This window comes from Gigantopelta aegis, chromosome 6, assembly GCF_016097555.1.
Source record: "Gigantopelta aegis isolate Gae_Host chromosome 6, Gae_host_genome, whole genome shotgun sequence".
Classification (NCBI taxonomy): Eukaryota; Metazoa; Mollusca; class Gastropoda; order Neomphalida; family Peltospiridae; genus Gigantopelta; species Gigantopelta aegis.
The window spans coordinates 59,191,360-59,209,136 of record NC_054704.1 but is presented as its reverse complement, the minus strand read 5'-3'; the positions used below and the strand labels follow the sequence as shown (position 1 = coordinate 59,209,136).

The 17,777-nt window shown below is 35.8% G+C and overlaps 1 protein-coding gene across 3 annotated transcripts in view; it reads left to right on the top strand.

Moving 5' to 3' along the window:
* Positions 1 to 15,296, top strand: part of LOC121374242 — a 75,591-nt gene extending 60,295 nt beyond the window's left edge. Inside the window, exons 3-5 of one of the 3 annotated variants that reach the window (XR_005958212.1) lie at positions 7,891 to 8,004; positions 9,597 to 11,313; positions 11,706 to 15,296. Coding sequence is in view for 2 of the 3 variants with exons in the window: in XM_041501256.1 (XP_041357190.1) it covers positions 7,891 to 8,004; positions 11,253 to 11,313; positions 11,706 to 11,781 (251 nt within the window). In the remaining variant the exon portion in view is untranslated. Of the gene's footprint in view, positions 1 to 7,890; positions 8,005 to 9,596 lie in introns of all 3 variants that reach the window. The other 2 variants (XM_041501256.1, XM_041501257.1) reach the window with 2 other exon arrangements.
* Positions 15,297 to 17,777: the final 2,481 nt, after the last annotated feature.

The window sequence follows — 17,777 nt, the reverse complement described above, 5'->3', positions numbered from 1 at the left end:
TATAACACATTGATCATTGATATATTTTTTAATAGAATATACTAAAGTAGACCATGAACGTTTTCACTTCTTAATTTTACGTGTGTTAAAATCAACAAATTCAAATAAATATTCTTTCATTTAAAAAGGGTAAATTTAGTTTATTTTGTTTAACGACATCAGTGTTAGAGCATATTGATTTAATAATCATCTGCTATTAGATGTCAAACATTTGGTAATTTTGACATATAATCTTAGAGAGGAAACTGGTGCATATGCAAGGGGAGGGTATTGGGGGGGGGGGGTCAAGACCCTTACCTGCCCAAGCTAAAAAAGAAAAAATATTTTTTCTGGGGGAGCATGACCCTTCACTCAACACAGTCTATAACCCAACCCCACTGAAATCCCTACACACACGCTTTGGAAACCCACTACATTTTTTTTAGCTTGGGATCGTTTATATATACAGCCTTTTTATATACCAGTCATGGCGCATTGGCTGGAACGAGGCTGCCGATGGGGATCAATCCTAGACTGACTGTGCATTTCCAAAAAAACACCTTTTTAGGTCTAAGTAATGAATAGAAATAACATATAGTCTTGATAAATGTTACGTAAATCGAACACAATACCATCTTCCTCTACACATAGAGCGTTACATAATTAACACCCCCATGCATGTAACGCATATGCCAACCGCTAGCAACTGTCAAAATTTCAAGGCAACTCCCCCACCAACCCCTGAAAAGTTGTTGTACCATACACCTATGGAAATAAATATGTTTTGGAAATATGAGATGACCCCTGAATCAAGACAGTTAAATTTATTCAAAATCATGTGAGAAGCTCAGCGCCTGTGAAGATCACATAAAGTCTCAGTTCTACTGGCGTCCCGCTAAATGAAGAAAAACAATGCTGGCCATTGCGTTTGTAGTTGACCTAGATAATGTAGATAAGCGAGCATTACGAAACTGTAGCAGTGTGGTGGAACTTTTATGTACCAAACAGAACTGGATCATCTATTCTAAATGCTTAAATAATAAAAATATTCAAGGGACTGCAGCTTTAATGCACCCTTAATAGTCTAGGGAGTTATGTTCATTTTTTGAAGGTTGCATTTTTTTTTTGCTCAAGTTAATAAAATTTTGGTCATATGTTCCCATGACCTACCTGAACTAGAAATCCATTTGTAGCATTTTTTCTGACCACTATCATGTCAGCCATCTTGAAATTCAAAATGGCCATCATTTTCATATAATTTCTTTATATATCTCCACTCCCATTTAACATAGAAACATATTTTTGGGTCTATTTAAACATATTATGTTAGTGAATTAAAAAATGTGTTTTATTATTAATCTCACATGGCAACCATCTTGAAATTCAAAATGGACGTCATTCAATTATATTGTTTCTCTATCTTTACTCCCATTAAACACGGAAAAATAATTTTGGTGTCAGTTTACACCTATGAGCTCAGATGATTATTTTGTAAAAAGGAAAATTGTTGTCTGGTCTTGTCAGCCATTTTGAAATTCAAAATGGCTACCACTTTAATATATATATTTTCAAATATGTCAACTCCCGGTTAACGTGGAAGCATAACTTTTTGTCAATGTACTTTTCTCTATTCAATGCATTGGATGGTTTTCATTTATATAGTCATTGAATCATGAAAACAATCTTGATATTCAATATGGCCGCCATTTTAATACATTTGTCTTATATCTCAACTCATGGTTAATGGAGAAGCACAATTTTGTTGCCTAGATGTATATTGCAGTGGTCAATGAATCCAATTCTTTAGATTTATAGTCATCCAATTATGGCAAACATCTTAAACTTCAAAATGGCAGTCATATGGAAATTCAAAATGGCCACCAAGGTAATCATTTGGGGAATACTTTTTTCTCCTAGTCTACATACAAATGCAACTTTTGTTTTCATTAGTACATTTTTAGGTCAAATAATTATAATATTGCAATACTAATGACAAACTAATGAAGTAAAGGAACATACCAACTGTAAATTGTAATGCATAATGGCATACTAGGCATCTACTTCATCTGTAATAGTATGCACATTGCAGCAGTCCTCATCGGTTTCACATTTGCAATGCTCTGTACATTGAAGGTTGTGTCGCTTACACTAAATTACAGTACATCTATCATCTTACTGACACCACAATTACATCTGATCAGTTCTACCACATATTCTGGTGCAGCTTACACCTCCAACAGCAGTCACAAATACACACACACACACACACACACACACACACACACACACACACCCCTTGACCCAACCAAGTTTGCATGGATCAAGAATGTCCAGATGTTGCATGGCATCTTGAGCTCAAAAATGTGCTTGGAGATGTGCTCTTTGGGTATGCTGTTTTCATACCCCAGAGGTAGGTGGCAATGTTTCCACACTTTGGTTTGGTGATGGTTTCTTGAACTTTTCATCTTAGAGTAGCTGCATCAGTTGTAGAAATGACTCTTATGCTTGGTTCCATGCAGTAATATCTTCACATTTTTCACTGACCTCTTTCTATGGTTCATTACCGATTCTAACCTAACTTTGGTGTTACTTATATATGGAGCTTTAGTGAATAAATTGAATTCTCTTTATTGATGTGTCATAGTCGGTTACAGCATGAACATCTGGTAATCCGAGCCTATATCTGGATACAGTTCATTATACAATGTTAGCAGGTTGATCTGGTTGTGATTTACATAAAATTATTTGTGTATCCTAATGGTGATAAAACCCTGATTGCCTGGCCCGATTACTTCACAAGTATGAGGAATCATGTGTCATTGTTACATCATGGCCTGCAATAGTTTTCGATATCGTAGCGCTCAGATAGCTTCGAAAATCTGTAGCTTGGTTAGTGGAAATATCTGATGTCATCTTTCATAAATATTATTGTGTTAAAAAATAAATCTTACAGCCATGTAACCATCTAATAGTGAATCAAAGCATGCAGGAAATGCTTCTGTTCACTGACAAGATATATGGCAGATTAGAAGTGAATTTCTGCACCAGACACAGACTTAGTTCTTATCCTGAGTAGTAGTAGTTTATTTACTTTCAAACCATGTGGCTCATGAGAAGATCACGCACACATTGATCCCACTAATTATTGGTACAGATGTAAGTCGCAACCAGACCAACATGCAACTAATTGATGATGAACTGGGTTCAGAAAGAAAACCAACAGTACCAGGGTTGCATGTAGTGACTGGATGTGACACAACAGGACAAATTTATGGTACCGATATATGCAAACAAATGTTATTGAATGTATTCGGGAAAGCTCCACTGGCTATATCTGAAGCTCTTAGCCAGCTTGCAATTACTGATGAATCATACAAAGAGGTCAGTACTCCATGGTATTAAGCTCAATGGTCATTTGATGCAGCTATTCTATTCTGAGAGGATAGAAGTTCAAGACACCATCACCAAACCAAAGTGTGGAAAGACTGCCAAATATCAAATAACAGCTTACCCAAAGAGCATATCTCCAAGCAAATATCCTAGTTTAGGATTCCATGCTACATCCAGTGATCTAGACCCATGGTTGGACCAAGGAGGATATATACTACTCAAAAGAATTTAAGGGTCAGACGATATTTTCGACATTATTTTCTGAATGTCAATTATATTAGCTAGACCATAATGTCACGCATAGTATTGTTCCATTTTGACGAAAGTGGGTCTAAGCAACCCATAAATGAATTAAAATCCACTGTCATTGACACTGTCGACTAGTTCTAATGGCGAAAACATGCTTACATTTGCACGTAAATTAGGGCGAAAGTGAAAAGTCTGCTAAGTGCCCATAACTTGCTTTTTCACAAAGCACTTCATTTGCATGCTTTGCATGTGTATTCCATGTTCCCAATGCTGAATTTCCGTATAATTGGAGCTTGCTGTTCGTGTACGGTGCACACTCCAAATTCAACAATGGTACGACGTCAACTGACTATCGAAGATCGAGGAAGGGCTATTGCTTGGCTTCAGGATGGCAGTACGCAAAGAAATGTTGCTCTGAGACTTGGTGTCAGTCAGTGTCGTTGGCTGACTGTGGCAACGGTACCAAGCAACAAATTCTGTTCGAAATCGTCCACGTTCGGGAAGACCCCGAAGCACTACAAATAGAGAGGACCGCTACATCACCAATATGGCTCTACGTCAACGCACAACCACTGCACGCCGATTACGTGACAATCTGCGGACTGCGACTGGAACTCGAGTGTCTGATCAAACCATACGCAATCGTCTGAGAGCCAATAATCTACGCTGCCGTCGCCAGGCTGTTCGACCACCACTCCTACCACATCACAGAACGGCCAGACGTCACTGGTGCACGCTTCATCTGCGGTGGCAACGTGTTCAGTGGGGTCGAGTGATGTTCACTGATGAGTCCAGGTTTAGTCTCCAGTTCAACGACGGTCAGGTTCGTGTCTACAGACGTCCTGGGGAGCGCTTCGCTGACATTAACGTTAGACAACGTCACTGGTTCGGTGGTGGCAGCGTCATGGTGTGGGGCGGCATCTCTATCCACCACAGGACCCCCCTCTATGTGGTGGATGGCAATCTGAATGGAATCCGCTATCTGAATGAGATTATCCGGCCGTTGGTTGTCCCAGGCCTTCAGCAGATTGGCGGCGGGGCAGTTCTGCAGGATGACAATGCCAGACCCCACCGCGCCAGGGTGGTAACGGACTTTCTCAGACAACAAGGTATCGCCAGGATGGATTGGCCAGCATATTCGCCTGACTTGGCCCCAATAGAGAACACATGGGACGAATTAGGCAGGAGAATTCGGGATAACCATGCCCCTCCGGCCAACCTTCATGATCTGGGTCAACTTCTTATGGCAGAATGGCAGGCCATTCCCCAATAGTTCTTCAGACGTCTGATCAACAGCATGAGACAACGATGTGTCGAGTGTATTCGCGCCAGGGGTGGATTCACACACTATTAAACGAATGTTCTAATGTGTAAAATCCATGTTTGACAATCTTCAACTTTAACAGCATGTCATGTGACTTTCTTGTATACAGTGACGTTTATTTGTGGTTTTTTGTAAATATGGAACAATAAATTAAATTTATGGTGTAGTTTACATCATCAATCTAATACACTCTGAAACTTATTTGGTTATAAATTTTTGACCCTTAAATTCTTTTGAGTAGTATATTTGTAAATGTGGTTGTAGGTGCAATTACTGCACCAGAGGTTGTGATAGAACTGATTAGATGCAACTGTGATTTCAGTAAGTGTTCAGGTAGATGAACCTGTAAGAAATACAACCTGCAATGTACAGAACTCTACAAGTGGTGATGGTTACTGCAATACACATGGCATTACAGACGAAGTAGATGCCTAATCAGTGGTCACAATGGAAAATAATTTTAGTCAATTTTCATATACATGTATGTTATGTATGTAGGATATTTCTTTAGAAATTATTAAAAAGTGGCTAATTTAAACAAAATTCATTTAGCCAGATACTAAATGGGTGAGCCCTGGTAATGTGTCATTGTGAATTACAGTTTACAATTTGTCTGCTCTCCTATTTCATTAGTTTAAAATCTAGAACATGAAAGTCATTAGTAATGCAATATTTTAATTTAAAAAAAAAGAAAGAAAGAAAGAAATGTTTTATTTAACGACGCACTCAACACATTTTATTTACGGTTATATGGTGTCAGACATATGGTTACGGACCACACAGATTTTGAGAGGAAACCCACTGTCGCCACTACATGGGCTACTCTTCCGATTAGCAGCAAGGGATCTTTTATTTGTGCTTCCCACAGGCAGGATAGCACAAACCATGGCCTTTGTTGAACCCGTTATGGATCACTGGTCGGTGCAAGTGGTTTACAACTACCCATTGAGCCTTGCGGAGCACTCACTCAGGGTTTGGAGTCGGTATCTGGATTAAAAATCCCATGCCTCGACTGGGATCCGAACCCAGTACCTACCAGCCTGTAGACCGATGGCCTGCCACGACACCACCGAGGCCGGTATATTTTAATTATTTCACATAAAATGTATGTGGACTAGGAGAAAAAGTATTTGCCAAATGATAAAATTGGTGGCCATTTTTAAATCTCCATACGACTGCCATTTTAAATTTTAACGTGGTTCCATGACTGGAGGATGGTTATAAAAATGTCACTCTTTAATTCATTGATCCTAAAAATGTACAGACAAAAATAATTGTGCTTCTGCCGTAACTGGAAGTTATGATACAAGAAAAATACATAAAAATGGTGGTCATTTTGAATTTCAAGATGGCTGCCACGATTGGATGACTATAAAAATGTCATCAATAAATCCATGGCTACATAAATGTACATATTGTGTTTCTATGTTAACCGAGAGCTGAGATATATAGAAAAATATATTAAAATGGTGGCCATTTTGAATTTCAAGATGGGCGCTTAGGTCAGACAACCAATTTTGTTTTCACAACATCATTCACTGAGCTCATAAATGTAAACAGAAAACTAAATTATTATTGTGGGTCAACTGTGAGTAAATATATATATAAGAATAGTTAATTGGTGGCCATTTTGCATTTCAAGATGGCTGTCATGCCCAAATGACTAAATAAAATGTTATCAGCGAGTTCATTGCCCTCATAAATATAAATAGACACAAGAATTGTGTTTCTATGTTAACTGGGAGTCAAAATATATGTAAAGTATCCCAAAATTATGGCCATTTTGAATTTCAAGATGGCCACCATGATCAAATGACTGAAAAAAATGCTACTAATGGATTTCTAATTCTGGATAGTCTTAAGAATAAAAAGAAATACATTTTACTGACTTGAGCAAAAAAGAGAGCAAATTTACATAACTGCCTGGACTATAACATAAGAATAACCATATACATATTTATACATGTTTAATATAAACCTTTAATGTAATAAGCCCATTTTGCATTAAAGGCAAACATTATCTAAACTTTCTGAACTAATTTATGTTATTAATACATACTGTTTAATAGGCTTCAGAGCGTTCCTGTACTTTATATAAAAAAAATTACAAGCTATTAAAACATATTAAAAGTTATAAACCATAAACTAATGACAGTCTAATAACGTTATTGAAAGCATGACATCATGACATTTGTATGACGTCAAACATAAATAAAGACTAACGCAAGAAATATATGTACGTAAAATAGCCATGTAGAGTTTGGCCTTAACAATAGTGATCAATAAAAGATTACTTGGCACCTTGTCAGTTATTGATGAGCTTGTACAAATTGGGAACATTTTGATAGCTAAAAGAACTGATAGTTAAATGAACTTAGTTTGTTGTTGTATATCAAGTGGCCAATTAAAAAAATTTGGACAGTAGGATGTTAATGTACACATTTTATATCAGTGTTGACCAATACTACATTATATATATACATTAAAAAGTTACAGCTCATTAAAAATTTCAAATAATTGCCAACACATTAGCAGTGAATTTAGACAATCTATACAAAACCCTAATATTTCATTATGCTAAATTTAAAGAGACCTATAAGAGACTGTTCTGAAAAACTTGTACCATTGTTTTTTTGGTGATTAACTGAATACACAACCATGTTTACATACTATTGGTGTTAACAATAGTTGGTTATAGCTAGCATGCATATTACTGCAATTTTCTACTAAATTTAATTAGATTTCGCTAAATTTTAAGGTTGCCAATGTTTTATGATTTACAGTACTTATTTTCTTTTAAAAAGTTTACTCTATCAAACTTAAGTGGCGGAAAAAAACAACACCAAACATACCGTAGTTAATAATTAATTCAGTTGTGAAGTGAAGCATCAAGTACTTACATATTAGGCATTTGTGAATTGAATGTGTAACTTTTATACCAATTTCAGATGTACCACTAAAGAACAGTAAGGATTTCTCTACAACTCAGTGCTTTAAATGGAGATATACGCCATCACTTGGACTTAGCAGTGATGTTCCAGAGGAACTGCCCAAGTTCGAAGGTGTGGATCAAAGTTTTTTTTCTTCTTTAAAAAAGTATCCATCAGTAAACTTCATTCTTGAAGATGAATAAAAACATTCAATAATTATTTTCATTAATGTGATATCAAAGAGAAAATGTTATGTATCTCATGATGGCAAACATTCAGTGTATAGGTCTACCATCATTAATCCCCATCAGTGGACCCATTGGGCTGTTATTTGTTTTAGCCTTTAGGAGTGGGATGTAACTTAGTGGTAAAGCGTTCGCTTGATGTGTGGTCGTTCTAGAATCGATCCCCGTCTGTGAGCCCTATATGTCAAAATTACCAAATATGTGACATCCAATAGCTGATGATTAATAAATCAATGTGCTCTAGTGATGTCACTAAACAAAACAAACTGTAACTTTGTTTTAGCCTTTGTTCCACAACTGGTGTAACAATAAATATGCATGTATTTTCCTGTCTATGGAATGGTGTATATAAAAAATATCTTGCTGCTATTAAAAAATAGAGTACCTAGTTCTTGAAGTGACAGCAGCAGGTTTTGTCTCGTGTGTGTTGTTTTAGATGCATTTGCAGGAATTTTAGCATGAGGGCTAGACTGGCAAGTGAAGTTATACATGCTCCCCAGGAAAATGTATTTAAAAAATTAAAATTTAATTATACAAGAAATGTTTGTCATTTTGTGAGTTTATAGATGTTTAACTCTCACAAATTGTATAAAATTGCGCAATGTAGCAAAGCGATTTTATATTAAAAACCTCAGAAAATGAGTGAGATATCATTATGTAAAACAGGTCAAGGGAAGAACGTTAGAAACTGTCTTATAAATTATGTGTATTTCTAACTAAATAGGTTGTGTCGTTTGTAATTATAAAAAATGTTTGTCATTTTGTTGTGAATTTATCGATGTATGACAGTCACAAATTTAGTATAAACTTACTTTGCTATTCTACACAATTTTATACCATTTGTGACCATTATACATTGATAAATTCAAAAATAAATGACAAACAATTCTTATATAAGTGTATGTGATTTGAATTGAAGTAGACTAAACATTATATTGTACTAATTAATCTATACATGGTAATTGTCATATTTTTATAATACTTTCTCAAGAACAACTTGGTAGAACAAATCATATTAAAAGTGATATTTCTTTGTAATGATTCATAAAAGCCGCAATTGCCAAGGCAGCATACAATCAATGTTAAAACCCAACCCATCAAAGACCTTCCTGTCATTGTTATAAAGTAAAGAATTCAAAGGGAGAGAACTAAGAAATTATCCCCATTTCCTTTAACTTTGAATACTTTTAATTGATGACTTTCATATTTGGTATGGTTTTTCACTATGTGAGTCTTTTAATTGCACACCCAAAGGCAAGATCAAAGTAATTTTAAATTATTCAGATTGCTTTTTAACTTATGAAGGCTTGCTTTCATATTTGGTAAAGTGCTCAGCAAGCAACTTTGTTTAAATTTGTGGAATTTTTAGTCTTAGTATATACCATTTTTTTTATGTTTCTACAACCGAAATATATTTTATGACCAAAATTTAAATAATTTGACAATACATTTGTTATAATCATCCAAAATTTATTTTAGGTTTTGCAGACAATCTTAGAAAACTTCCTATATTAAGAACCTGCTCAAGACCCATTCGTATTGGATTGTCACGAAAACAAAGGGCAGGAAGATTGCATTCTATTCCTGGGAACAAATAATGGACCTATATTAGTACAACAAACTTAAAGTTGGACAATTATTGTTTATTAACATTTCAGGGATTTATCCAGGCATTGTAGGCTATGATACCAAACATCAGCCTCTTCCCAAAAGTAAATGTCATTGAAAGCTCTCAATTTCTTGGCTGTAAATTCCCAATTTGGTTAATAAATAATTTGGTAATTATGCCTATTCAGAAACAACAATTGGCAGCAGTTGTGATAATGCAACACGATCTTATAAAATGTGATCAAAACATATCTACACTTGCTGTTGTGGCAGGCCTTTGCACACAATATCTAAGATTTGATCAAATTTTTCTTCTATCCCGAGAAATCGTAATTTTCAAAGCATAAACAACACTAGTTGTCATCAATATATCTACCATATAAGTACATTGTTTGAGCCCGATGGCCAGTGGGGACAAACAATTAAATCAACCCCCACTACTGGGTACAAGCACTACTGGGTACAAGCACTACTGACCACACCAATTGTATAAACAAAAATATCTACAAGTCAGATCTTTCGATTTTCTTCCACAAGCAACAGTTTGCTAATGAATATTTGCCCACCAGTAATTTATGTCCCATTCCTGTCATAGACATTTTCCTCTGATCACTGGCACCCAAAGAGCTGTTACTGTAAGGCCCACATTCCATTAACGTGATTTATCAATATAGTGCATTTATATAGTACCCTTTCCATATACCCGATTCTGCGCATAGGTATTCAGCGCGCTGAAAAAAAGTTTATGAGTGATTTTTCCATGCACAAGTTTTTCAGCACAGTGACGTCATAACATGAAAGATTTACTTTTGGCTTAAAATTCAGTCCGACAACGTAAAATTTTGTATAGTAATCCGCTTTGAAAAACACGGAAATGCACACAATAAAATATGCACAGAATCGCATTAATGGAAAGTGGGAATAATAATACAAACAGTGACAAGTCTTTTTATGGTTGTACATCACCATTTATGTTTGCTAACCTTTAAAAGTCGTCCCCCTCCCCCATCATTACATAATTAAAATTGCAAGATTTGCAAGACATTTTTTTCAAATGCATTATATGATGAAATTAATAACAACTTTTAACAACAATGCACCTACATAAACAAAATTGGATCCTATTTTATTTCTCACTTTGTTACTCATTTGTGAGTGGGAGTATAATACTATAAGCCTTTTAACTGTGATACAATTTTTGCTAACAAAGGTTGTTTCTGAGGGTTTTCTTTATCATGGATATAAATTGGATATTAATGTATTTTTAATGTATCTTTCTTTATGGTAGGTACTTTTCACATACCACTAATATTATATTTTCACACTAGATTAATAATTTTCTTTTTAATACATGTATATGTGGGGGTTTGGCATGTCAACAACACTGTTACACAAGTAGGGGAGACCGGGGCACAGTGGGACACTGGGTACAGTGGGACATTGCTAATTTATTTAATTTATATTAACCAATCAAATATCTTGTTACATAGTAGTATGCAGCATCACATGTGTAAGCTTCCATTGCAGAATTTACCGAGTTCTGCTCAACATATGAACTTTTGTACAAACATCAACGTTTTGACAGCATGTAAGTAAATTTTGAGATTTGATATATTTTCATTCTTATTTATTAATGTTTTCTCTACTGTTATAAATTTGTATATTCATATTTGTTCCCACCATTTGTGATTACAAAGACATAAAAGTTATGTGGAAAATATGTTTAGTTTTTGTAATGGGGTCCACCTTTCACTTTTATGGGGTACACTGGGCCATGCATGCATAGCTGGGGCACACTGGGACATGTCCCACTATGCCCCCAAAATAATTTTCTCAAATAATTTGATGATTTTTTTCATTGTTTTATTTTACTTTATTTCATTTCATTATTTTATTTTATTTTGTTTTAATTTCAGGCCTTTAAAAAAAAAATTGTTTTGTTTTGTTTTGTTGCTATTAATTGTTATGGTCTATTTTCAGTTTACAATGGTCCGAAACAGGCAGAGAAAGACTAACATTGGAATGGTGGATGAGAAAACAATGGCAATGGCGGTGAATGCTGTTTCTAATAGGAGTTCCATATGACAAACTGCCTCAAAATACAATATTGCTAGACAAACATTATGTCGATACGTTTCAAGAACAAAGGCAGCCATAGCTAACCATGAACTTCCACGTTTTACACCAAACTACAGTGTAAGAAAGATATTCACAGATGAAGAAGAGAACATGCTTGTAACTTACTTACTGACAAGCTGTCAAATGTACTGTGGCCTGTCACCAAAAGAAGTGAGAATTTTAGCTTTTCAATTTGGTGAAAAAAATCAGTCACCCAAGCAGCAGAGATAGTCAACCCTTCTACAAGTGAAGCTACCCCAGCCACCCAAGCTACAGAGATAGTCAACCCTTCTACAAGTGAAGCTACCCCAGCCACCCAAGCTACAGACAGTTAATTCCCCAAACATTAAACCTACCCAAACCAAAAAGACATATGTAACTAACTCAATGTATGTGTTCACCCCACTAAAGCAAAGCATAGCAGCTAATAAAACGAGCAAGTTAGTGAGTCCTGAAGAAATACGACCATATCCTAAAGCTGGAGTGAGGAAAGGAAAAGTAGTAAATAGGAAGCGAGGACGTACTAGAATTGTTACAGATACACCAGAAAAAGAGGAATTAATGAAAGAACAAGAGAAACAGCTTGCAAAAAAATCATTAAAACTGGAGAGTAAAAAGAGAAAGGTGAAACAGCTTTTTTCTCCTGCCAAGAGAAGAGTTCCTGAGAAATGTGATCACAGTGGATCTGAATCCGACGCCGAATCAGATGTGGTTTATTCTGAAAACAGCGATGAAGCCAGTCTTAGTGATCAACGACATGATTTATCAGATTCCATATCTGTAGGAGATTATGTTCTTGTAAAGTTTGCCACCAAACGATCAGTATTACATTATGTTGGTCTGATAACAAAAGATGAAGCTGGTGGTGAATATGAAGTGAAATTCTTGAAATCTAGTACAAAAAGTGGTAAACAGTTTAGATGGTCTGAACCTGAAGATGTTTCATTGGTGAACTCTGAAGACATAGTAAAGAAATTGCCCCCACCCTTCACTGTTGGTGGAACGGCAAGAGCCAAGAAACTTTTAATGTTCTCCACTGATCTTACCTCGTATCATCCACTGTAAGGTATCCATGGTCAAGGCACAAGTCTTAAACAATCAACCCTTAACTCCCCCAAAACAGAACACGAAATATAAAACCTCTGAAAACCCACAGCAAAAAACCCTCAAGAAAACTGAAAATGTTCTGTCAGTTTGTGAGTAGCTTGTTCTTTTCTGGAAAATGGATGGTTATATTTTAATAAACATGTTTCAGTTCACTGAATTATTTATTGTCTTTTATACATAAAATTGTTCAATCATCTAACCGAAATCCTGATCTAGACTAAGCCATGTTGCATATTTCAAATTACATTCTGATGGTGAAATAAGCTAACAAGATCTTCTGAAGCTTATAATAATATAAATGGTCAAATGTCCCAGAGTACCCCGATGCTTGTCTCAGTGTGCCCCACCCAGGGGTAGAGTGGGACGCAAAAAATCACGTTGAAACTTATTCAAGTTTCCAGATTTCCAGATAAATAATTCATTTCTAAAATATGTTTGTCTATTCATTCACTTAATGCAACCCTTCACACATGACAACAAATTATTCTCACAAGTGAAATTATTTTGGAGATAAAGCAATTTTTGAAAAAAGTGTCCCACTGTGCCCCGGTCTCCCCTACATGTAATTGCCACTATTGTATTGTTAAATGTTATTAACAGTTATTTAATAAGTTAAAATTTTAAATTGGTATATATGGCTGCCACATCTGCATGTACTGAATTAAAAACTTAAATTTCTCTTCTCTTCAAGTGAATAAGTATAACTTTTAACATTGATGTGGAGGTTTAATCAAAGAAATTTAAGAACGTTTGTCTTTATTGTATAACTAAAAATCAGAACAATAAAAAGTATATTTTGTTTTGTTGTTTATTTACTTAAGAACAATGTATTAAAACTAAATGAATATAATTATATACTTTAAATAATAACAGATGTATAAATTCATTGGCCCGAAAACTTCTCCAATTATGACCAATATCATACTAATTTTCCCAATCTCATGAGCCATGGGACCCTGGTGAAACATCCTGGATAAATCCCTGCATTTGTAAAATAACTGCAAATTATTTATTGTGTAATTTGCCAATCTCAATTTCAACATAGCATCTTATGTTTAATTCATATATCATATGCAACTATATTTGATTTTATGATAAAGTGTTAAATGTGTTCAATTCTTGTTCAGTTCTTATTGTTCTAGGGCTCATCATAGCAAACATCTGTGATATTGTAAAAAAGTTGCTATTTACAAATTTATTATTTTCTTTTAAATACAATGTATTTGAATTTTGTTATATTTTTCTAATTCAACATGTACCATAGTAAAAATTGAGTCCTTACATAATATGCTAACAAAATATTTTCACTTAATGTGTAATCGTTTTTAAGATTTTAATTTGTGTTTCATTTTCTTCAAACAAATAATAATTAAAGTTTATGTATGACCTGTTACATTTTCATTATTGTTTCATATTATTTTTCTAACCACAACATTAACAGAACACAGAAAGTGACAAAACCCAAGTTTAATGGCAAAACAGATATTTCTCACACAATCTCAAGTGAACTTCACTATACATTTTCACACCATCATTATTTTTGTTTATGCATACATGCATACAAGGGCTTTTTTGCCACGGGATGGATGAACAGTTACTTATGGACCTGCAACCACCATCCCAAGTTGTTCCCACATGTGGTTTGATGGTCCTGTATGCATCTATATGCAAGATATGGTCTGGACAAGGATTTACTGTTATGTGTAGTAGACTGAAAAGTAGGTCACAGTGACCTAATAATAGAATGCGACACACCGCTATCCCAAGTTGTTCCTACATTTGAGGTTTGATAGTCCTGTATGCATTTGTTTGCAAGATATGGTCTGGACAAGAAAAAGTTAACAGACTGACTTGTGGACGGACGGACGGACGGACGGACATCGCCATACCATAATACAACCCATTATAGATGGGTGTATAAAAATTGTTGTCTGACTGCTGTGTACACAGACAACAATCTATTATACAGGTACATGTACCAGCAACACATGTAATTATATAAAAACTGAAAATAGTAATAAAATAATACATGTAGTGCAATTGTTTCATTTTGAAAAGAAAACTAGTAATAATATAATATAGTAAATGCACAATATGTGAATTTGCCATTCATGGTAAAATACAACAAACATGCATGTTATTGTATTGCAAGAGTAAAAAGTAATGATAAGTATGTATTGTATGGTTTTACCCCTATATGATTGTTACAGTTATTGAAGTAGACAACATATGTAAACAAATGGAAAGCATCAAAGAGTGATTTTGTTTTTGTATATATTTTTAAAGTTACAGTGTCTGGTTGCCATATAATAATATGCACAAATATGAAATACAAGCTCAAATGCACTTTTAAAAAATTTGTGTGTGTTCACTGTGAATGGAGAATGTCAAAAGTATACGCTCGATTCGTCGCCTGTGTCGCCATTGCTCGGCAAAGCACAAACGACAGCCTGTTGTCAGTTTCAGTTAACATGTGCGTTTGCGGATTTTAAATTGTAGAGTTCGTCTCAAAAAATGAAATAAGAAATCTTGCGCTGTACGAAGAACGTTTGGTCGAGGATACGGTACTATTCTTTCGTTAAAACCGGTTTTGATCTTGACAACATATTATCGACAATCGTACCTTCCTATTTAAGAATTAATATTTTATAAAGTGTTAGTAGAACTTTCAAAGTTTAGTTTGTATAACACATTGATCATGTCTATATTTTTAATAAAATATACTAAAGTAAACAGACCGTTTTCACTTTTTTTTATTTTACATGTGTTAAAATTGACAAATTCAAATAAATGTTATTTCGTTTGGAAAGGGTAAAATTAGTTTGTTTTGTTTATCGACATCAGTGTTCGAGCATATTGATTTAATAGGCCTAATCATCTGCTATTGGGATGTCAAACATTTGGTAATTTTGACATATAATCTAAGAGAGGAAACAGGTGCATGTGCAGGGGGAGGGTATTGGGGGTCGAAACCCTTACCTGCCCAAGATAAGAAAAGAAAGAAATATATTTTCTAGGGGAGCATGGCCCCATATAAACTTTGCTCAACAGTGTATAACCCCCAACCCCGCTGAAATGCCTGCATACGCGCCTTGGAAACCCGCTACATTTAAAAAAATATATATATATGTTTTGTTTTTTTTAGCAAGGGATCATTTATATGTACCATCCCACAGACAGGATATGACATACCATGGCCTTTTATATACCAGTCATGGCGCACTGGCTGGAACAAGCCCGCCGATGGGAATCGATCCTAGACTGACGACGCATTTAAAAAAAACACCCCACTTTTTTAGGTCTAAGTAATGAATAGAAATAACATATAGTCTTCATAAATGTTAAGGGCTGGACGTAGCCCAGTGTTAAAACGCTCGCTTGAAGCGCAGTCGGTCTAGGGTCGGTGGGCCTATTGGGCTATTTCTTGCTCTAGCCAATGCACCACGACTGGTATATCAAAGGTTGTGATATGTGCTATCCTGTCTGTGGGATGGTGCATATAAAAGATCCCTTGCTACTAATGGAAAAACGTAGCGGGTTTCATCTCTACGACTGTGTCAAAATGACCATATGTTTGACATCCAATAGCCGATGATTAATAAATCAATGTGCTCTTCTAGTGGTGTCGTTAAACAAAACAAACTTTTCACTTTCATAAATGTTACATATATCGAACACACCGCCCTCTTCTTCTACCCCTACAGCGTTACATAATTATTAACACCCCCTTACACATAACACGTATGCCAACCACTGGCCACTGTCAAAATTTCAAGGCAAATCCCCCATCGACCCCTGGAAAGGTATTGTACCATACCTCTATGGATATAAATATATTTTGGAGATATGAGACGATCCCGCAATCAAGACAGTTAAATTTGTTCAAAATCACGTAAGAAGCTCAGCGCCTGCACAAATCACGTAAATTCCCAGTTCTACTGGCGTCCTGCTAATTGAAGAAAAACAAACTGACCATTGCGTTTGCAGTTGACCTAGATAATGTAGATAAGCGAGCATTGCGAAACTATAGCGATGTGGTGGACCTTTTACATGTATATACCTAACAGAACTGGATCATCTATTCTAAATACTTGAATAATAAAAATATTCCAGGACCAACAATGGACCAAGATACAATCTGCGGTTTCCACAGTCTTGGCCGAACCTGTGACATTCCATGCTTGACAGAGTTTACTGGGTCTTTTGACATCGGTGAAAGACTTGACTCTACGAAGCTGGTTACTGTTACGTCGCCTCCAAGTCTTCATGAATCCATTTTCACATTGGACAACCCCAGTCTGATGATCAGCCTTCCTGACAACCTTCAGCTCGGTCTCCAGTGGTGGTAGATTCCATTGAATGTCTTAAATGGAATCTCCTTGTGGCCATTCCAAGTGACAGATCATCCGTTCGTTGACGCCTCTCTTGAAAGTTGGGGAGAATACCTCAACAGTCAACATCGGGGCTGTGGTCTTCTGTCGAAGCAAATTTCCACATCAACGTGATAAGAGCTTCTGGCAGTGTTCAATGCGATACGTCACTGGCGTCGGCAATTGATTCATGCATCTCTAATGGTAGCAACCGACAAGGTGACAGTGGTGGCTTACTTCAATCGTCGGGGCAGAACTCATTCCGGCAGCTTGCTCGACCTCACTTATCGCCTGTTCGAGCTAACAGATGTGATACCGCTGCTACTCAGAGCACGTCACATTCCAGGGATGTCGAGTGTTCTGGCCAACACGTTGTCACGACCGTCCTCTCTACAAAGCACCATGTGGATGCTCAACCCAGAAGCGTTCCTGTGGTTATGTCACAGGCTGTGGACAC